At 43.9% G+C, this 22148-nt stretch overlaps 1 protein-coding gene across 4 annotated transcripts in view; it reads left to right on the top strand.

The window, feature by feature from the left end:
• The window catches only part of Znf521 (zinc finger protein 521), a 285109-nt gene that overhangs the window by 252010 nt on the left and 10951 nt on the right, over positions 1–22148 (top strand). For all 4 annotated transcript variants that reach the window (XM_036205083.1, XM_036205082.1, XM_036205081.1 and 1 more), the window contains 2 exons: positions 3705–3836; positions 6186–6301. In XM_036205083.1, the coding sequence (XP_036060976.1) occupies positions 3705–3836; positions 6186–6301 (248 nt within the window). The remainder of the gene's footprint in view (positions 1–3704; positions 3837–6185; positions 6302–22148) is intronic.

Raw genomic sequence — 22148 nt, 5'->3', positions numbered from 1 at the left:
ATTGTAATAAGTCTTTATTAGAAAGGTCTCTCTCTCCCTTCCCTCTCACCCTCCCTTTTTCTCACCTTCCCTCCCTCCTCTCCTGTCCTTCCCTCCTTCAGAGTAACATGCAGAGATAAATGACACTTATTGTAGAAAGTCTGGGGACTACAGATAAGCAGAAAACATAGGATGGAAGCATCTAGAAGTTTCATCCAAAGATCCCACCTACAACTCTTCATAAAAAAAAAAAAAAAAACAGGGCTGTGCTAGCCTATTATAGCCTTAATGAAATATTGTAATGGTTATTAAGTCAATTGACTCTGAATCTCTTTTTAATAAATGAGTCAGACTATATTATCCAATTACTGTCAGCTGCTACCTTTCCAGAGAGGAGAAATGGTGATTTTGATTGAATTTTTAAGCTCTTTGGCACCTTGGAAAAAGAGAAAGCAAGGTGCAAGTTCTGGCTTCGGGGCACATCCCACTTGAAATTGAAATTGGAGGTATTGATAGTACCATAAGCATCAACTGCAGAAACAACTTTTTCAAGGAAACGACCTTTAATGCAGATGTGGCCCTCCACTTTGTGGGTTTTCAGTTCTTTAGCAGTGAGTGCTGCTGTTGACCACACAGGTGAGCATGCTGTCCCTACTCAGAGGAGAAATAAAGAGTTAGGCAGCAGTAGACACGGCTGCTCTGGCCCCTCTTGTAGCCCCTGGGCTCCTATGTCTGAATTCTTGCTTTTCAGCTACTATCCCCTATTTTGGGAAGATTGTGGTGACTTCAGGAAGCAGAGGCTAGCTATGAGAAATGTGTTGCTGAGGAGTTGGCCTTCGGGGGTTACCACCTGCTCCGCCTCCATCCAGGGCCTCCACTTCTTGATTCTCCCAAATGGAACAAGCACACATCACTAGCTCCACAGACACAGCTGGAGCTCCAGCTGTCTTCTCTGTGATCAGCTGTGCTCCCCTTAAACCATGCTCCTCCCGGACGCTGCTCCTGCAGGCTTCTGTCACAGGGACACCTGAGAGAGTCTCTAATACAGCCCCCCACTCTCCTGTTGTGCAGCAGTTCTGTGGTACCGGCCCAGAGTGAGGGTTCGAAGAGCGTGGGGGAAGGAACAGAGGAGAGGATGGTGAGGCTTCTGTCCACCTGCGAGAGCATCCCTCTGGCATACTATTGGCTGAGGAGCAGTGGAGATGTATGACTCTTCTACTCAGATAACTTGGAGAACCGTTTATGGGGGAGATTCCACTGTTTAACCCACAGAATATAGGAAATTGGACTTACAATATTTTTCAATAGTGTAATGTGCTTTAAAACTGTAACAACAGCTCTGAAAAATGCTTGATATGATTGCTGTCATTGGTGCCCCTTAGTCACTCCACAGAGGGTAAAACCTTGGACAAACAAGTTGGTGCCAACAATACACAAGTAATTCCATGACCGACTCTCGCTCCTCTTGATTCACTTGACTAAATTTACATTTTATTTTAGCTTTGAGGTACTAGTGCTTTACGCTGGGCTGGAAAAAGAAAATGGCTGAGGACATTTCCTCAAACATATCTTATTCACTTTTCTTATTATTTTGTGTACAAAGTGTATGGAGTCAAAAAGGAGAGTGTGACATTAAAAAACATCTTAACTTGCATAATTCCCTTTATGTACATATAACAGTCAGACACTGTCCCCAAGGAAAGACTTCAGCAAGACTGGTCATGTGACTTAACAGTCTGATTACCCAAGAACTCAGAAAAGCTCTGTCCTGGCTCATCCCCATGGCTGCACCTGGCTGCACCTTGGTTCTCATCACCAAAAAGTGGGGAAAGAGCAAGAAAACTGTATTCGTTGCTATTTTTCTTGTATGGACATATTGAGCATGATGTGGAAAAGCAGACATAATTTTTAAATGGTGTTTTGAAATTAAAACTATTTAGTATCTTCTTACTATTCAAAATGAAGTTATACAATATTTAGGAAATTTTAAAACTTGGCAAATATTTCTGGTTATATCTGATGATTCAGTTCTCAGCAAAAAATAGTGTTTCTTATATCTCTTAATGACTACAATCTGGGAAATTTGTGGGGACTTTAGGATTTAAAAGAAAAGGACAGATTTTAAAAAAAGGAAAAGAAAGAACAATTGATCTTATCTAATCCCTAAAGCTTTTGTATAACCCTGTGTCATGTCAGTAGGCACAATTAAACTTCTCCTTACATAATTATAATCAAGGCGCTTGCTGTGCCACCCAAATACAGAGTGGGTTTCCATCTCCTGTGAAATGGAGGCTGTACTGGGGCTTAATTAGTGCTTTGCTCTCTCCTTGTACAAATTCCTGTCCTCTGCTTTGGAAGGCTCACACTTAAGTGAGAAGAAAGATTAGGAATACAAATAGAGTGATTTCGCTCCTAGTTAGCTAATAATAATTCGCTTTGTAATTGGACCTTCGTATTGCCAGATCCCAACTAGGGAAGCGCCTATGCGGGAATTTGCCTTGAATTGGGAAAATGCCTTTGGACTTTGTGTAAGATAGCTTACACTCCTGTTCTTAGTGTGTCTGACAGAGATGCCTCTTAGGAATATCTCTAACATTTGCAAATAGAAGGCAGGCGTATAGCATAGTAAGGGTGTAGGCTAGAGTGTAGCCTCTGACTTTTGCTCTTCCTAACAAGTCATCCTGGGGATAGCAGGTGTATGTTATGTCATAGCCTGTCTATAAGTTCATGAACCCTGAGGCCAAACTTCTGGTCTCAGTTCTGGGTCCTTTAATTATTAGCCCCTCTGACTCAGAAAAAATTCTAAGTTCTCTGGGTCATGGCTTCTCATCCGTTCAGTGGGTGTAATACAGCATTCCTCATGAGTTGTTGTGAGGTTGAATGGATCTGTATTTGCAGACATGTTTGTAGCTCGGGAAACACAGTAAGCTGCGTCATTCACCAGGTTGTTAGCTTTAGTGAGGGTGGTGCTGTCTAGCTAGACTAGGAACTGTTAATTTGGCAATTGTTAGCCAATCAAAACCTTTCTTCTACCATCTTATAATAGCTAATGATTTAGAACTTGTCAAAAGGGAGCCTGGATCTCAGAAAAGTAGAGATGAGACAGGTAGACAGGTGGAAGCCAGGGTCAAAATCAAAACTGTCAAGCAAAGTTACGGGACCAGTGACCTGGGGTTGACTGTGATGGGCTAGGAATGCAAAGCCAAGAAGCGAGCACTCCTAGAGTGCCTTATGAACGGATGCTTCAGAATTGCAGTCTTGCAACAGTAGTAGTCTGTACTAGAGGAATACCGAGAAGACCTGTGGATAGGATAGAAGCTTTACAGTCTTCCGGGCAAAGCAGAGGGGCCAGAAGCCATTCTACTTTTCTCTCTGTTCTTTCTCTTAGGCCTTTGGAAATACAAAGCCCATGAAATCATGATCATTAAGGTGGAAAGAAACCTTGCTATCGATACACTAAAAGCCTCAAAGTAAAATATGATTTCTGGTTATCAGCTTTTAAATTTTAAATGTTTTAAATTGCTATAAACTCAATAATAATGTAAGATGACCAGAAACCTGCCACTACGTGTTTAGGGATCAAGCGTGTGGCAGTTATGGTGGTGTAGTTATGCACAAATCCATGTTTATATTTGGTGGTGGCAAGCACTTGCCATGAGAGGTACCCTTGGTCTGTCATAGAGGTGATGGGTTTCACCTTTTCTGTCGTGTGTTTTCCTCCACAGATGAAGGACTGAACCACGAGTGCAAACTCTGCAGCCAGACCTTCGACTCCCCCGCCAAACTCCAGTGCCACCTGATTGAGCACAGCTTTGAAGGGATGGGAGGCACCTTCAAGTGCCCTGTCTGTTTCACAGGTGAGAAACTGCTCAGACTAACATCAGAGCTTGCGTGCATGCTCCGGCCCGCCACGTCCTTCCTCCCAACCAGGCTTCCCACAGCTTGGCCTTTTACAGCAACGACTCCTGTTCAATTTGGGGGAAGATGTTTGATTTCTGCTGATTAGCATTATTGATTGCAGTCTGCTTTAGAGGCTGAGCCGGGCAGGAAGGTTAACTGTCAGGATGAACAAATGGCATTTCAAGTTCTCACCCAAGTTTACACTTCTCCACTTGGAAAATGACGTACATGTTGGGTTCATTCTGCTTCCTCTCGATGTTAAAAGGTTACCAAGGCCACACTGCCTTTCAGCATCTTGATTTTCAAAAGAAATTGTGATCCTGGTCCTCCACATATATGTGACCTCAACCTGAAGACTTTTATAACATCTTCATGAAAAGTTAATGTGTATGTGTGTGTGTGTGTGTGTGTGTGTGTGTGTGTAACTGAAATACTCCCAGACTTCTCTGAACTAGTAAACAGATTAAAAGAGATGTTTATTTCTTGTCAGATTGGATTTTAAAAGTTCATAGAACTATACAATTTTAGGAAATCTTTATTAGATGTTACAGTGGTACAGTTGTCAGAGATAACCACACACAGAGAGAATCAGAATTTATTGTTGGAAGCCTATAAAAGCTGCCCCGAGAAGGTCAAGGCTACTTAAAAAATCCTCAGATTATTTTTCATGTGTCTAGGACTTGGTGGCCAAGTCTGTCAACTGAAAGAACAAATGTGTAGACACAGAGCTACAGGTATCTAGTGCTCACAGGTAACTTCTTCATTTGCAGGGCAAAATCACAGGCATTGATTATTTACCCTCACTGCATCTAACCTGTAGGTTTATGTTCTGCAATAAAATAGAAACACGGGGCCACACCCATTCACACCTCATGCTAGTCACACCCTAAGTATGTTGATTACTGGCCTTTAACACGGGCCTTCACACACCCATATCATCTGCTTATCCTGTTTCTTTTGTTTACTCTTCCAATTTTTTATTTAATTAAAGCTATTGTTACACTTAAGCTCTGCACATGAATTTTAAGATGCAAAGAGTCAAGAATCCAGGTCCTTTGTCCAGGTACCTAGTGAGTCTTTATAAAGGAAGACTGGATGAAGTCTGCACAATTAATAATAAAATAATTCTTTCATGTTGCAGCCAGAGCCTCATAAAACACAGGAAGCTGTGTGGGCAAAAGTTGCAAACCTGGATAGAAACCCCGCTTTCGTTGCTGCTGTTTAGCTGTGTAAGGAAACAAAGCCGCATCAAGAACAGTCTGGGTCTCTGTACAGGTGGATGTGATTGTGTTAGTGTGTCTTGAAGTCATTTGGAAACAACAATTAAGAAAAACCAAACCTTCCTTCCAATATGAAGCATGTTGAGTGTGAAAGGAGAGCTGAGAGGTTTTGTTTTGTTTTGTTTTGTTTTAAGGTAATGAGAAATGTGATTAAAATGTATGACTCGCAAGAACAATACTGTAATATTATAGGTTGTCTGGCAATTAGAATAATTTTAATGATCAGAGTGGAGCCAAAGTCAAGAGGCAGCATCTTTAATAAGTCCTTTCCTGCCTATACAGATTAATATTGTAGATGCAAACTTTTTTAGGTCACAGTGCACCAGGCATCTATCAGAAGTCAGCTCTGCCAACCCAAACAGCGCCTCTGGCATATACAATTTAATTATTAATAGTATGTCTCCTAGGTAAACTGTTACACAGTCTTAGGGCCTTGTTTTGTAGTCATTAAAATTGAACATGTTTATATTATTGAAACCCTTGCATTCCGTGTGTAGACCGAGTTGATCTTAAAGTATCCAAAGAGAATTTACCTGCCGTTCTGCTGCACATTTATAGACAGTGCCCCAGAGTAGCTAGGGGATATAATTTTTAGCATTAACACATTTAAATGGAGAACTGTTTGCTAGCTATAACTTTAGGCAAATGCAATAAACAGGGTTTGGGCAGCCATGATTTCTTAACCTGTAGGTTGCTGCAAAGTAGGAATCATTTCTTATGAGACAGAGCCGTGTATTGAAACTTCTCAGCTTTTATTTTCAAAGATTTATAGTGGAGCATGGCCTCCATAAACCTTTGCTTTGGAGCTCTTTGGGTTGCATTGGGTGCTGCTGGGTAGAGAGCATGCTAACAAAGGCCAGGGGCCCAGCCATGCACAACTGTGATCCTGCTCTCCCCAGATGTCAGGAGTCAGCCATGCCCAGGAGGTGTACCATTGGTTTTCCCGGCTGCTTGTTGATGGCAACTCATGGGCTCAGAGCACAGTGAAAGCGCAGTAACCCAGCTCCCATCTCTTTGTCATTTCAGTGTTTGTCCAAGCTAACAAGCTGCAGCAGCACATATTCTCTGCCCATGGACAAGAAGACAAGATCTACGACTGCACACAATGTCCACAGAAGTTTTTCTTCCAAACGGAGCTGCAGGTAATGCCTCCTACGGAAGGCTGGGACTGAGCCTGCTTGGTATTCTCACAGAGCATTTTAACTATGGATTCAGAATTCTCTCTTACCCTGGGCTACTATGATGCTCTTGTATGTTTGGGGGTAAAAAGAAAATTAGAGTCCAGATTAATAGACACCAAAATAATTTTGCCTCTGGCTGCTGTCAATCATAAAAAGAACTAGAAGAGACCTATAATTGGACCTTCTGACCCAGCATGAAGGATGTAGGGGTCAGGTTTATTGGACTGCAGGATCATTCACCTCACTTGTCATAGCTCATTCTCCCAAGTCTTGTTTTATTCATACTGTTTTCCCACTGGGAGCCATGCTGGATGGATAGCCAGTCATTGTTGTCCAGAAGGTTGAACACTGCAGAGTGGGGGGAGGAGGGGGGGTAATGAAAGAAACTATACTCTTACTTGTCCAGGATGTATTTGTTCCACATCAAGCAACTGAGTAATTACTACTGAAGCTGAAGCTTTTAGGGTGAAATCTGAGCACCCCGAGGTGTTGGCTTGGGCCTAGAGTGTACCCTTTACTAGATGTGTGACTGGTCTTGGTCCATGATTTCTCTGAACCTCAGATACAACAAAAAAGAAACAAACTTCACACTCTACACTCACAGGTTGTTATAAGGCAAAAATGAAATTATAGATATGGATATAAGATATTAGACATAAAACATGCATGTTTGGTTGCTTGGGTGACTCTCAGGAATAGAAGCTAAAATATAGGAGTAAAGTCAAGAGGCTGAGGATGTGGCTCAGGAGTAGAGAACTTGCTGTCATGTACAAGGCATTCGGTTAACCCAGGCATCATGGGAAAAGTGAGGGAAGGAAAACAAGATTCAAAGGGCCTGGTGATACATGCCAGCAATCCCAGGATCACAAGTTCAAGGCCAGCCCCACAAACAGAAACTATGAAGTCACAAAGACATTCTGTCCTAAGAAAACCAAAGAGGAAAAAAAGAGGAGAAACAAAGACAGAGGAACATGGATTCTATTCCAGAATTGTCAGTCAAAAGAGAAACATGACTCTTTCATTGCCTTTTGCATCTTAAAAGGAAAACAAAAAAGAGTAATTTCTGGAATATCCTCATGAGTAAATTTCTTAAACCCTGTTGGTTCCTGTGGAGAAAGTGGAGCTGCATTGGAATCTTTGATTATGAACATTACTGACAGTACTCTTTGCCTTGAAATGGGTGTGCGTTTGGTTTCTATGCCCAGGGCCAAGACCAAGCAACAGAGACCTACCCTGTTCTCACCTCCAACTCTTCCTGCCATCTGCAGGCTATCTTTATGCCCCAGGAACGGGGGGGGGGGGGGGGGTGGGGTGCAAGATTTAGAGCAGCTGTCTGTCAGAATAGAGAATCTATGGTTTGTCTACTCAGTTATTATCTAGACAACTAAGTTAGACGACATTTTGGAGCTAAATGAACTGAATTACACCATAGGCAGTGAAAGAAAACTGAAGTCGCCACTTAACAGTTTACTTCTTCTAAGCACTAGATCCCATCACACGTGTCTGCATAAGTATAGAAAATAGTCCAAGTTTTGCTTGTATTATACTAAAATAACATTACATTCCTTCTTGAAAAAAATACTGGTTTTATTGCAACATGTGTTAAAGAGTAAATCATATAGGGCGTGGTCTTTATGCCTCTGTAAAGATCAAAACACTCAGTTGTTCTGATCATTAGTATGTAAAATTTGAGACAGAATGAAGTAACAGTTTGGGATGAAAGTTGTAGACATTGTGTAGGGACTGAAGCCTATCCAACATCTCAGTGCTTGCACTAGACTTCTACTTTGGTACTGTATGGGCAGATTCCAACCTGGGGTATCTTCAGTGTCTTTCACAGAGAGAGCTCAGCACTATGGTGGTAGTGACCTGTGACCCCCACTAGATCAGACACAATTAGACACATCCTTCCACATCCTCTCTTGAAGTGTATTTCTCCAGCTCTCTGCTCCTGGGAAGCTTTAACCACCTCAGAAATTTCTTGGAGGATCTTAAAAAGCTTTGGCTTATGTGGATTTCCAGCTATTGATATTTAATAGTAAACCATTACTTTCCCCTAACTTCCAGACTGAGAAGTGTGTTAAACATAGGGAGAACGGGCTGTCCATTGGGTGATGTCAGCACACCTCCTTGTAGCCTCTTGAGGTGAGGAGAAGAGTGTTCACACAAACAATATCAAATGGTGTAATGAAGTAGTGTTGATCTTTCCAACACCCTCCAAGGATTAGGCAACCACAGAGGTCCCTAGGAAGCATCAAGGTAGACGTTCTAGAACACACTGCTCTCTCTGTCCCCCTGGACACAGAGATTCCTAGGAAGCATTGAGGTAGACATTCTAGAACACACTGTTCTCTCCTCTACCCTGGATCTCTGTGGCCTCATGAAGTCTCTTAAGACACTTCTGACTCATTCACTCTAACTGGGATATGAGCCAGTGGAGGTCTGCTGTGTGGTCCAGAGCTGTGGAACATGCGTGTCTGTCTTGACGTCAATACCTATACTCTGCCTCTGTGTGCATCATTCCTTCAATAAGAACAGCACTGATGGATACTAAGGATAATTGTTGCAAATCTGAGATGAAATTTTGACTTTATATTCAGTATTTTAGAAAGCTGTAATCCAGCCATGGGAATATATAAAGATCTATTTTCTAAAATGCTCAGTAATAGCACTGGCCCTCGTTTCAGCAACACAGAGAAAATGAATCAAAAGTTGACTTTTTCTAGTTTTGACAGTTTCTTTACTGTTACGTTTTGACCCTAGATGTTCGTGTGCCTATTGTTTCAGTACCCATATTACCTTAGAAAGTGAAATTCATGTGGTTTTAAAATACTGATTCATATCCTGTAGAGAAAATAAGTAGAAAACAGAGTTCTTTTCATTGCTAGGATGCAGGAAAATTGAACTGAAATTAAGGTTACAGTAGAAAATGCTATCACAAAAATAACAGAATGGAAAGATGCAGCTAATTTATTAGCCAATGTCCTTTGTACCTTGTTATTTTAAAAAAATATATATTTAAATTTTAAGGCACTGGAACTCACCTACTTTTTTACACCATTAAAGTTCAGAAGAGACATTGCACATGAAATTGCATGAAATTAAATCTCCAAGAACTGAAATTATATAAGAGATCTTAAAGCATTCAAATTATCTGCCTCTTACTTTGGGGTAAGCATAGAATAAACATTCTAAACTGCTCAGCAACACCACTATGGCATATCCTTCAGTGATGGAGACATGATCTTATGACATTTCCCTCACCAGTTCACAGTTAAAATATGAAAACAGTTTTTGTAGACAGTCACTTGTTGGATATAAAATTGACCTCTATGTATGTGTTTATACACATGTATATGTGTGTTTCCTATATGTGTGCATAGATGGGTAGATAGCTGGTAGAGGCATGTTAAGGAATGTTGCCACATTTTTTGTGTGAGAATGCAATTACATAGACAGGTATGTCTATAAACACAAATACATATGGGGGTGTTCTTTCACTTGTGTTACATACAAAGCCAATCCAAATTTAATGATTTCTCCAGTGCTGCCCCACTTCCGGAGACTGAGCACTCAGTCCTATTCTTTGACCATGTTTAGTTGTCACTTGGTTTTGTCAGGCAATCTAAACCCAATCTATGGAATACTCCACACAGGACAGGGACATACACTACTTGCTAGTGTGCAGCCCTCATCTCCAGGCAACCCTATAATCTTGCTGACCCAAAGTCTGGAGATAGAGGTGTATAGTGTTTCATTCTCACTGGGATATTATCTTTCTGTTTTTCTGGAGCGCTCCCATCCACCCACATGTACAGATTCTTGTGAGAAAACCTGATAGATTAGCCAAGGCATGTGGCAAGAAGGGAAAGGTATTTGGGAATAAAAGGCCATTATTTCATCAAATAGAACATGTTATTTGGAAAATAAATGAATGTGTTCAGGGTTTCACGTGTTTCCCTAATAGACCACAGGGTTTTTTGTTTTGTTTTGTTTTGTTTTGTTTTGTTTTTAAGCAGAATTGATGGAGCTAGAGAGATGGTTCAGCTGTTAAGAGCAGTTGCTGCTCCTGCAAGAGGACTTGAGTTTGGTTCTCAGTACCCATGTCAGGCAGCTCACAACTCCCTGTATATAACTCCCACTTCAGGAGATTTGATATATTCTTCTGGCCTTTACAAGCCTTCATATAAATGTGTGCATATGTGAGTGCCTGTGTGCACGCACACACACATACACACACACACACACACACACACACACACACACACACACACACACAAAATACACATGTGCAAATAAATAAAATAGTAAAATAAGTCTTCAAGGCAGAACATAGGGGTGCTGCTTTAAGAGAGCATGATGTGGTCAACAATCGTACCCTTTGGTGCACATTTGTATCCAAAGTTGCTCATGTGGTGGTGAGCATTGTCAAGGCCCTTTCTTACAGCACAGCAATTATCCGCAGCCGACAGCTCTGGGACATCTGCCATTGGTGGCAGTGGCGGTCACCCTCTCCCTCCTGGCTTTTGAGGGAATCGGCCATTGTGGAGGGATTTACTGGAGACGGAAATTCTTTCAGTGGGGTAGAAGCTGGCATTTCAGCTACTTTTGCAAGCAGACTGTTTTGTTACTGCACCTCTCTCTTCATTACATCTTAGCAAATGCGGTGTCTCCACCTTGAGAATATGGTAGTCATCTGGTGTCAGGGGATGGGGGTGTCATTCCAGATATCACTGTAGTTTAAATTTGTCAACATCTCTGCAGCTGTTTGATTTCCCTCTCAAATCACTTTTCCAGCATGTTACCTGATTTTGATGAATATTTTTCATACCACAGTTTTACTAGTGCTTGAGGTTTATGGTCACATTTCTGAAAGAAAAATGAACTGCTGTGTATGACCAGGGACACACAAGACAACAACAGTATTGCAGTGTGCCTCACTGGGTCCCTTGCTAACTGGCTCTCAGCTGGCCTTGTATTATAGGTGCTGCAATTATGTGCTTCAGATGATTAAATTATGTGTATTGAGGCATTTAGGGGTCCTTGTCAATAGTCAGAATCACAAGTACACTGTCCCAGGGATGTTATTAGGTTGGGGGGAGTTAAAAATACTCATAAAAACATAATTCCATATATTACATGTGCCATGATGCCAATCATGCTGTGAGATACCAAAAATAATTCAAAATATATTTACATTCAGCTTTTGGAGGTATGATATAGATAAATCATTCTTATATGAGATGGTATGTAATCTATTGTTAGGACGATTCCAGCAGAGGGCATTGTACTCTCCAGCCTGGAAGTCCTGGCAGGTACCTTACCTACGTTGGTAAGGAAGACAGACATCAGACAGTCCTTGACCAGTGCTTCCCTGGCATCATACATATCTAGTGCTGACCCAAGAAAGAGAAATTAAAACTGGCCATTTTCTAGAAATAAAATCTATCCCAGAGGTCAGACACTTCCTCCTTTTTCTTAGCTGCGGGCATGTTTTTCAGTCAGTCCTGCCTTGACTTAGTGATGAGCATGTTTCTTCTTCATCCACAATTGCCCACATCTTGCATTAGGTCTTGGTTTGCTGTTTTAGCATCTGACTGTACAAGCTGACTTCCAGGGGTCTTATTTCAAAGCACTGTGCCAGCTCCCTCCAATTAAGGCCAAGACAGAGGTTTGTTCCCCTTGCCTCTTCACAGCCAGCAAGGTGGAAATTGGGTGTGGTGGTCGTGTTCCCCTCCACCTGGCCCTGAAATCTCTCCACAAACAGGAGGAATGGAAGCCGTCTGCAGCAAATGCAAATACAACGCTTGGAAAGCTGTTTTGGCCCCAAGCCCATCTTCTCCCAGCTTTCCTATGTGTTTCAAGTGCTTAATTTTTATTTCTCATAGACATTAAATTTTTTGTCATTATCCACACTCAGACTATAAAAGTTGCAATCCCAACCTGCCTTGCCTATTCTCAGAGGACCTTCCTTTGAGGCCCCAGATGGAAACGTTTGCCCCTCACTCTGTCTAGACCTGGCACATCCGGTTCTGTAACAATCCCTCAGGAGGATAGTCTGGGAAGGACCGTCATCTCTCCCCTTCCTTCTGTTCTGGGCTGCACCCCTCAGCCTCGGAGTTCTTTAGCACCACAGAGCCTCTGCATAGCTCCTGGTCAGCCCTTAAACATATCAGGAAGACGCCAAGATTTGCAAGAGTATAAATTGTGTCAAATGAGTGCATGATTCTGGAACTGGCCCATTACATACATCGCTTCATTTCTTTGCTTTGTGGGCCTGTGGGGCTTTGGAAGCAAATTGGTACTACGGCAACTTCCACTTAATTTGCTCAGTGGTTAAATTGATCTATCTCTTTTATTTGATCGGATCTCCAGGAACCGAATCATTTGCATTGATTTATTGATTGGTGCTGTGTTTTCACCATTAGTTTTGATCACTTTCAGCTGTTAATATTGGATAATTCAATCAGGATGGATTGGCCTTACCAGTGAAGGCAGAGAGTTAATCAGGTCAGACACAAAAATGGGGCATAGGTAATGTAACCTTGGTGTGACTGTTACATTATTATATATCCACGCCAGCCATGAGTGCTGGAGCTTTTCTGGATTAAAGGGAAAAGTTTGTAGTTATCTCACATTCACAATGCATCATAAAGTGAGGTCATTTTATTTTGTTTTTAATAAAACTACATCTAGAAATTAAGCAACCATGTAAAAAGATAAGTGTGGTTGTCGCAGTGAACTCATTTGGACTAAAAGCATTTTCAATTACCCATTTTGTCCTGACAAATGTCTAATCTGTGTGTGCATGCTTGGAGGCACAACCTGGGTTCACCCATTTCTAAGTCTGGCTCTCACTGCTCCACCGTGTGTCCTGGTAGTCAGACATCCAAGAGCCAAGTGGTTAATATGACCGAAATCAGGGCAGCAGGGGTAATTGCAGGAAGTAGAAAACACTTTATTTATATCTGAATAGTTTCTACTACCCACCTACCCCCAGCTCAGTTTTCAAAAATTCTCTACCCATTAATTTCTTGATGTTCATATAGATGGCTGTGCTTCACTATTAAAAAGGGGAGCACCACCTCTTCGTTCTAGGACCGGCTTCCTCCTCCAACAGCCCTGTTGTAAGCAAGCTGCCATTACATTATTTTTTGTCTGGCCCGGAGTTGACGACAGATGGCCATCTCCAAACTGCCATCAGCTCAACTTTATGGAGCATCCAGCTAGGGCGTACTGACAGCCCTGTGGCCAGTTCTGCAGCCCCTCCCTCCCCACCCCCTGGAAGTGTTTGTCACCTCTGCCACATTCTGCCTTGGCTGGGACTTTCTGGCCCTGTAGTCTTCCACGTCGCCAAGGCAGCCTGCTGCCACACCACAGGATGATCTGCCTCCATTCGGAACTAGAGACTACAGAACAGGAGTTTCTGCCTGGGCATCTTTGTAGTCAGACCCATTGGAACAGTCCGGAAACCCAAATGTCTAGAACAATCCAGACAGGCTCACAGAATTCCTGCCTGTGTTCCTGTTTTAGATGTTTGCTGTACGCGTGGGTCGATTCCTCACATTAGCAGAGACTAAGTGCCAGGAATAGACCCTTGGTGTTTACAAACTTTCATCTGACTATCGGAAAACACCACATCTAGACCCAACTGTTGTGACAATTAGGGAAAGAGGGATGACAATCACAGACTTGAACTATCAATCCCCTGAAATGAGCAGAGAATTCAGGCCAACATCTTCTAGATCCCTCGAGGTGATGATCCTCGTACTGCCGCTCAGCAATGAGCTGTTCTGAGCATTTGGAGAAAGATTGATAGGCTACCCTTGATCGGGTTTGCTAAGGCAAGGCAGCTTCAGAGCCAGCGTGTATTTTAAGAGGACTTCACATTTGTACCCTTTATTGTTATATTTGCAGTGAATCTACAGCTCGTAACAGGCTGTGCCCTGCAGCTATGAAGGAGTAAGTTCCCCTTATTGGAGGGAAATCGGTGTTCTGTAAAAGCCTGAGACGGGGCGGGGGAGATGAATGGGCTTAAAAGCACTGCTCGCCCGCCGCGCTGTCATTTGGAACAGCAACTCTGGAGCTCTAAACGAGAGTGAAAAGCAGGGTAAAGGAGTCCCTTTTTCTAAAGCAGTGAAATTCCAAACTGCCTAAGATAACAGGTCTCCTTCATTGATGGCTTCGCTGAATAAGCAGGGAGGCAGGAAGGGCTTCTGCAGAGGAGAGGCAAGCCTGCTAAGGAAAGGCTTCTTCTCTGCCTCCTGCCTGGGGGCTGACGGCGGGGCTGTCATCCTCTTCCTCACACAGCTCCCTCCTACATAGATGCAACCCCCCAGCTAGGCTACCAGAGCCAATGCTCTTTCCCAGGAAACCTGACTCTGCCATCAAAGGCTTCCTGTTCTATCTCAACAAAGCTTAATTTCATAATTGACCAACCCACACCCTGGGTACATCTGCTAAGCCTGTGTGCCTTCTACCCATACAAAAGGTGACTCGCTGCCATTAAATATCATCAGTGTGCTGGGCGATGGTTGAGTTTATAAGGGTGAAAGGTCACTGTGCAGGAAAATGGACCAGTATATTTGCTGTGAGACAGGCAGCAAGACCCCAGTCCTGTACTCAGTTATAATTCATGACGCTACTGGTGGGCAGCCCTCTTCCTCTGTGGAGTTAGGGCATCTCCAGTGAACCCTGCTGAGAGCACCCTGTGTCCTGACCACCATCTGTGTGCTCACTTCCAAGCAAGGAGAAAGAGAGAGAGAGAGAGAGAGAGAGAGAGAGAGAGAGAGAGCCCCTTCCTTCTCCCTCCCATACTATCTTTTGGTGTTAATACTGTCCAGTTGTTACTGATTTGTGAAGGTAGTTCTCCAAAACAGAACAGGGCTCTCGCCTGGCTAAACACTGAGGTGGGCAGGATGACCTGGTGATGTCAAAACAGAGAAGCAGTAATGCCTTAAGACCATGGCTGACTCGGAGCCCAAAATTACTGTCAATCACCATCTAGTAAGAGGTGACCTCAACAACCTGGGAGCCCAGAGATGCAGTACAGGCGGCCAGAGCAACCCAAGTTCATCCTGTCCCCGAGCAGCCTTGAGGATCGGCAGTGGGAATTGATTGAGTGGTTCTGAGAAGTGCCTCCTGCTCTCTCCGTAGACTGACCAGCTAGCTAGTGGCATGAATGTTATCCCAGCCCCACATGCAGAGCGTGTCTGTGATGACAGGCCACCCCTTCTTCAGGTCCAACACTGCTTACCTGGGGGCTACCTGGACCTCAGTTCTAAGGATGTCACTGAAAATAGCTGTGGTGAGCAGAGAGCTGCAAGCTAGGTTCTCAAGTGGTCAGAGCAGAGAAGTCCTGAGCCCTGAGCCTGCAGGCCATGCTTGCACATGTCCCTGCTCTCCCTGCTTCTCCTGGAAGCCCAGAGATAATGAGACAGGGGAGGAGGGAGTGTGTGTTCAAACATCTGAACCTAGACCTGCTTGTTGCTGAGTGATCCCAGATTAATCTGTAAGGCTTCCTGATACTGTGCCATCAACATGATCCACAGTTACACTCCCCTTTAAAGGGTCTGGAAAACCAGCGTGTGACTTAACGGGTAGGATGCCATAGGGGACCTACTGTGTTATAGACTCCAGAATGGTTTTAGGAAGCTCAGACTCCAGTTAATTTCAGAGGCTTTGGAAGGGCCAAAGCAAGGTCAGAGGTCATCCATGAAGACAGTAGCACCCGAGGGCCATCTTGCGTGTAATTGGCTGGCCGTCCCTGTCTGCTGTGGGGTGGTGTCTATCACATCACCTCCTTCACCCTCCCAAGGAAAAAGTAGGGCAGGAGTGGCTGGGCTGGCCAGCTAGGTTTTCTTGGGTGAAAGATCACTTTGAGATGACACAAGCGAGTAGTCAGCCTGAATTCCTGGTTGGTATTTTATTAATTTTGCACCAGGATAAATCCTGAAATTCTGACAAACTCCATGACAGGTGAAATTCCTTCTTGCAGAATCTTCTCAGCGAGAGGCTGCTCATTTCGTTCTGTTCCGAGGCAGGCAACAGGAGGGCAGCTTTATAATCAGCCCTCAAAGGACCCCCAGCCGCCCCAGAGTCTCGGACTGATTGAATAACTCCTGGGCCTCTTCCCCTAGGCCTCCATCAGCGGGGGTCCTGTGGAAAGCAATCTCCCGCAGACTGGCACTGAAGTGAGCTTTAAACCACCATTTTCTGCTCTCCAGAGGAGCCTGGAGTACTAAAAGATAGATGGACTGCAGATATTTTATGAGAAACTGTCAGAAGAAGAGCAGAGTAAATGTTTTTTTCTTCTTCTTTGAGTCACACACTACATCACTGTTGAATTTCTCCCAGCATCCTTGTACATTTAAAGTAAGAAATTAATTGGTTGCTAACCTTTCATTCCCCTTTTCCCTCTTCTTCGTTGTCTTCCTCCTCCTAGGGTTTTTTTTTTTTCCCTTAAATATTCACACAGAGGCCCTTTGCTTAACCACAGTTGTAGAAAATCAGTACCATTTGCAATGAAATATTTATAATGACAGAATGAAAAATTGGATTCATTTTCTGGACTGCAGCCGCACGAACAGTCTGCAACTTTGCACGAGCATCGTTGCACATCCCTCCTTCCGCCCTTTCACAGGAATCATTTCCAAAACACACCACTCGAACGTTTACCTGTGTGTGGGAGGGGTGCTCCACTCTTCCGCAGGGAGAAGAGAGCATGTCTGTGTTAGTGCTTCTACGAGGGAGCGGAGCATGCAGGAGCAGAAAGGGGAGAGAGGACGTGAACTCCGTCAGAAGAAAGAGCAGCAAGAAGTTTACAAGACCTGGGGACAGAACGATGGGGCTGAACTGTGTAGCACAACATGAATGACAGGCAGCCTTGATGTCTTATGTTAGGGCAGATTTACAAGGGACAGGGACAGATAGCATCTAGCTGTCCGTCCCCCCTTTTTAGGGTTGGCTGTGACCCCACCTATCCAGGTGACCCTCTCACTTAGAGATGTTTGCTCACAGATCTGAGGTTGATCCTTTGCATTTTTCCCTCGGAGACAGAGAACAAAGGGCTTTGTTAGGACAACCCAGGATTGCCTTGTGAGCCTGCCATCCTCTCCTCACCTGTGCTACCCTGAATGGGAAACAGGTGCCATTCACTTTGTTTTCAATATCCCACTGGAAGTGTAGCAAGCAGCCTCGTAAATGAATCCCAAGTTTCCAAGTAAGTCTTAACTGCATACACAGTGTGTTCTCACTTAGCTGTCCCCCAAGCCTCCACTGCAAGGTACAGCAAGGGACTACACCCCTTCCAGGGAATCCTCCCAGGCCTCCAGCTCAGCCCTCCAGGTTAACCTTGAATTCATTCTGTTTGGAACACCGGGCTTAATTAGTTAGCAGTGTTTCACTTTGATGGTTTTCCACAAGTGAAAACAGTTTTCTAGTTTCAAAACATGAATAAAAACAGCTGTGAATTGAGATCTTCAATGTTTCAGGCCCTGGATTTGCCTCATCATGCATCAATGGCTCCCTAAGATCAATAATCCATATTTTATTATATAATAAAGGCTGTCTGTAATTGAATTACCTCACTCACTCCATCTGATTAGCCCCAGTTCATTCGTAGAGAGGACAAGAAGAATGCCCACGTACCTTGATAGATTGTATGATTTGGATGTAAAGAACCTGAGAATTTGCTTCTCCAGGGTGGTGTGACTCACAGCTCCTGTATGTGGGATGGTAGCGCTAGTTTTCACATCCGTCTATCGTACAGCCAACCTGACATGGCTACCCTGCAATAGGTCTCCGGCCAAGACCAAGGCTCCGCTCTAAAGTTCTGAAAGATGGTGAGCCAGTCTTTGTTTGGGGCTTTGTTTTATTTTTCTTTAACGATCCTTGCAGAAGTATAGTTGTGTTTTCCCTAAGGCCAGTTCCTCTTATCCATCCATAGACTGTCATTTGGGGGCCTTTGTGAATGCTTACTCTATCCTCTTAGAAGCAAAATTTAGCACCAGTTTAATAAGAGCACTGGACAGGAAAGAAAAGTGCCATTCATTATTGGGCTCTCTCAGGACTGTAGTCCAGTCCCTTCCACAGTCTCAAAGGGTGGCTGTTTCCAAACAAGCTGTGAGATTTGCCTTTCCATTGCATTTCAAATATATACATAGGATTTTGTGAAGTCTGCTGACAGTTCTGCACAAGATGATATGTGCTGCAACACAGGCAGGCTTGTAGCTCTGGAATCTAGCCTGAAGTTATTTTACTGTACTGTTTCCTAGAGATTGGGGAGAAAAGAGGATTTCCTAAGAGTGTTCGGTTTAGGATGCTAGTACTTTTTCCTTCCAGCACCATGCATGGATGCAGAAGTTTGTTACCCCTTAACCCTTATTATTGCTTTCTTTTTTTTCTTCTCCAGTGCCAGGGTTAAGGGGAAGTCTTTTTTAACATCAGCTTTGCTACAACTTAAGCAAGTCTGAAATATATATCCAAGTAAATGGGAGCTGTAATAGTGGAGTGTAGAGAATCAATCTCCTCTCAGGCCAGGAAAGGAACGTTGAACAGTGTTCATTCATGGACTGCAGATGTATTTCTGCATGTGACACAGCTTGCCCAGCCGCTTTGAGTGATTTCCACTGTTATTAGGCAGGCTCGCAAGAACAACGGGCATCCTGACAGAAGAAGCCATGCAGCCCAAGTCCTTGGTGAAGGAAGGTTGCACGGGGAGCCGTGGTGTCAGGAAGAGAAGCACCCCAATGCAGACTACCTCAGTCTCTGGGCCTATTTCTCCTCTTGTCCAGCGCCTTCTGTGCTGTGGCTGGTTTGCATTTGTGTTTGAAGTGCCAGGCGGTTTAATGAAGTTATTCTTTTATAAATTTTGCAACACTGAAGCAAGCGTGAGGGCTTTAAATTAGAATAAGTGCCACTTCTGTGTGGCAGGCTCCTTTGAGGACTGATTAGAATGAGGCCTCCCGTTGCCTGGCCCTTTATGCATGGTGGTGCGGCTCTGTGTACTTGTTTACGGCTCACCTTTGAATTTGTGTGAGTGTGCACCATGCCTGCTGCCTGGCCCTCTACTAGTGGAGACTGTCATTCTTCCAGGATCATGTTAAATACTTCACATTAAAGAGTGCTTTTTTTTAATTATACTGCTTTATTGTAATGAATTCAAATTAACTTGGAGGAGCAAATTGTATAAGGATGTGAGGGTTATAGATTGCTCTCACCATAGTTACAGCACACCTCTGTGTGGGGGGATTAAAGGGCTGTCTCTCCAGTAGCTCAGAGTACTTGGAGGGGTGAGGAAACTCACAAAAAGACCAGGAAGCAAAGCAGCAGAGGTGTCCTGAAACTGGGAATCTCACGTGTGGGGTACTTAAGTGACACAGGTCTCCTTAGTGGAGGGAGGTGGAGCGGGTACCTCTGCCGTTTGAAGACCTGAAATACCCTAGGAGAAAATGGTGTGCAAAGAGAGAATATGAACATAATGTAACAGGCTTCCATCGAGAATAAGAAAGGCAGAGCTGGTCAGATAGCTCAGTGGGTAAGGGTGCTTGCCACCAGCCAAGCCTGATGACAATAGCTGTTCCATCTGTGGATTCCCCACAGATGAAAGGTAAGAAGCAACTCCACCAAGCTCTCCTCTGACCTGAATGTGGACTCCTGACACACCTGCTCTCTTCTCTTGGCGCCTGTGTGAGCTCCTGATGAACAAAGATGTGTTTAGGAGATACAGAGAGGGAGCCTTCCAGAGGGGTCCTGAAGCCATCCGCAGCAGATTAAAATAGACAGAAAAGGGGGAAGAGAGACAGGCCAGCGAGGGGGACATAAACAGACCTTCCTGAACAGGAATTTTTATTTCAAGTGGAAGACAGCCAAACATTGTACCTGGGCAATGACATGTTTGCACTTTCAAGGAATTTTCTCACAGTCTCAAACAAAGCCTCCTTGGGAGCTTCCTCAAGTTGTATCCCCCGTCTCAGAATGTTCCAGAGGGGCAGAGAGATCTAAAGAGGCAGTAGGGCTTTCAGATGTGGGGCCCATGCATGAATATAACTCAGTTCTCTACCCAGCAAATGCTTGCTAAGGCGTGGAAATGCAAAGGGGCACACCTGATCCCAGGGTGTGGCTTGTGTTCAACACTGCTTAATTATATCAATCATTGTGCTAAATTTTGGCCTAGCAGACAGTTATTTGGTTGACGATGATAGGCAACAGGTTCTCTGTTATATTTAATGAATTGTAGTGTGTTTGACTCATGCCTGGAGAATGTGACTGTGAGGTAATTAAAACAAATATGGCTGGGGAGAGGCCTTCCTGGTAAGAGCACTTGCTGTGCTAGCCTGATGGCCTGATGGCCTGAGTTCAGATCCTCCACACCCATGTTAAAGCTGAGTACACGCCTGTGCACCTGTAAACCCCTGTGTGGGATGGCGAGATTGGAGGATCACCTGGGCTTGCAGGCCTGACAGCCTAACTGAAAAGAACGGGGTGCTCCTGGGTCAGTGAGGCTCTCTCAAAGGATTAGGGCGTTCAAAAGCAGAGCACTTGGTGTCCCTTTCTGACTTCTGCGCGTACACACGCACATGCACACGCACACGCATGGGGTGGGGGATGGCTTCCTGCAAGTTCAGCCAATTCCATTTTTATAATTATTGGAATTCAGTTGAGAGGGACCCTGTCCTAACAGGGTGAGAGGCAGAAAGAGGCACGGCTCCTTCTCCTCACAAAGGTTGCCCTTTGAATATAAATCACAAGTGCCGGGTGCCTTTCCCATTCTAATCAGATGACCTTTTGAGTCTGATGGACCAGAGTTTTAATCCTAAGGCTGCCAGTCAGTTTTTAAATCAATGCCTGGCTCCCACACCCTTCACTTCCCACCTAAATCGCAGAGGATCCCGCACACAAGAGTGTTACAAACGGCAGGAGGAACATTACAGCTGCCCGCAGGACAGCCCAACTTGACTGTAGATCTTGAGCTAAATCTGCAGTGGTGGCACACGCCTTTAATCCCAGCATTCGGAGGCAGAGGCAGGCGGATCTTGATGAGTTCGAGGCCAGCCTGGTCTACAGAGTGAGTTCCATCCAGGACAGCCAGGGCTGATACCCAGAGAAACCCTGTCTCGAAAAACTTAAAGCAAGAACAAAAACAAACAAACTAAAAGATCTGGAGCCAAGGAGAGTGACTCAGATTTATTTTACTAAGTTCCTTTTTAAAAATTAAAATTAAAAAACAACCCTTCCAGGATTCAAAATCGAAGAGGAAGAGGGAGCCACCTATCTGTAATGCTTATGAGGATATTTCTAGCAATATTATTCTAAGCACCCATTATTTGTTGCTAATTACTACACAAGCCTGTTAATGTTTAGCAGAAGTTTGTTTAATTGTGTTTGTCTGGGAAAGAGATGCTTGAATATAGCTTTAGCATGGAGAATCAGTGGTGTGCACCCCAGAGCCTGGCAGAAAGGAAATTTGTATTCGCTCAAGATTAACACAGCAGCGACAGACAAGCCTTTCCTTCCCCTCTTCCTTGCACAGTTCTTTATCTTTAAGGTATTAAAATTAAAGCACGAAGAAGGGGCACTGTTCACGGATGTAGAATTGGAAGGAGGTCATTCTTAAGCTTGTTTACAGATGTTCTGGTTTAGAAAGCACCAGTGTGATAAATTAAACATTACAGTGTAAAAAACTAAGGCCTAGCAACAACTGGCGCCTGGACACATCTGTCTGGGAAGAGCTGACTTAATCCCTGAATATCATATGAGACAGTATTGCCTGTCAAAGCCTTCTGTCCCCCAGCACACTGATACTGCA

The sequence above is a fragment of the Onychomys torridus genome, chromosome 13, assembly GCF_903995425.1.
Source record: "Onychomys torridus chromosome 13, mOncTor1.1, whole genome shotgun sequence".
Classification (NCBI taxonomy): Eukaryota; Metazoa; Chordata; class Mammalia; order Rodentia; family Cricetidae; genus Onychomys; species Onychomys torridus.
This window is presented reverse-complemented; position numbering and strand designations above follow the sequence as displayed.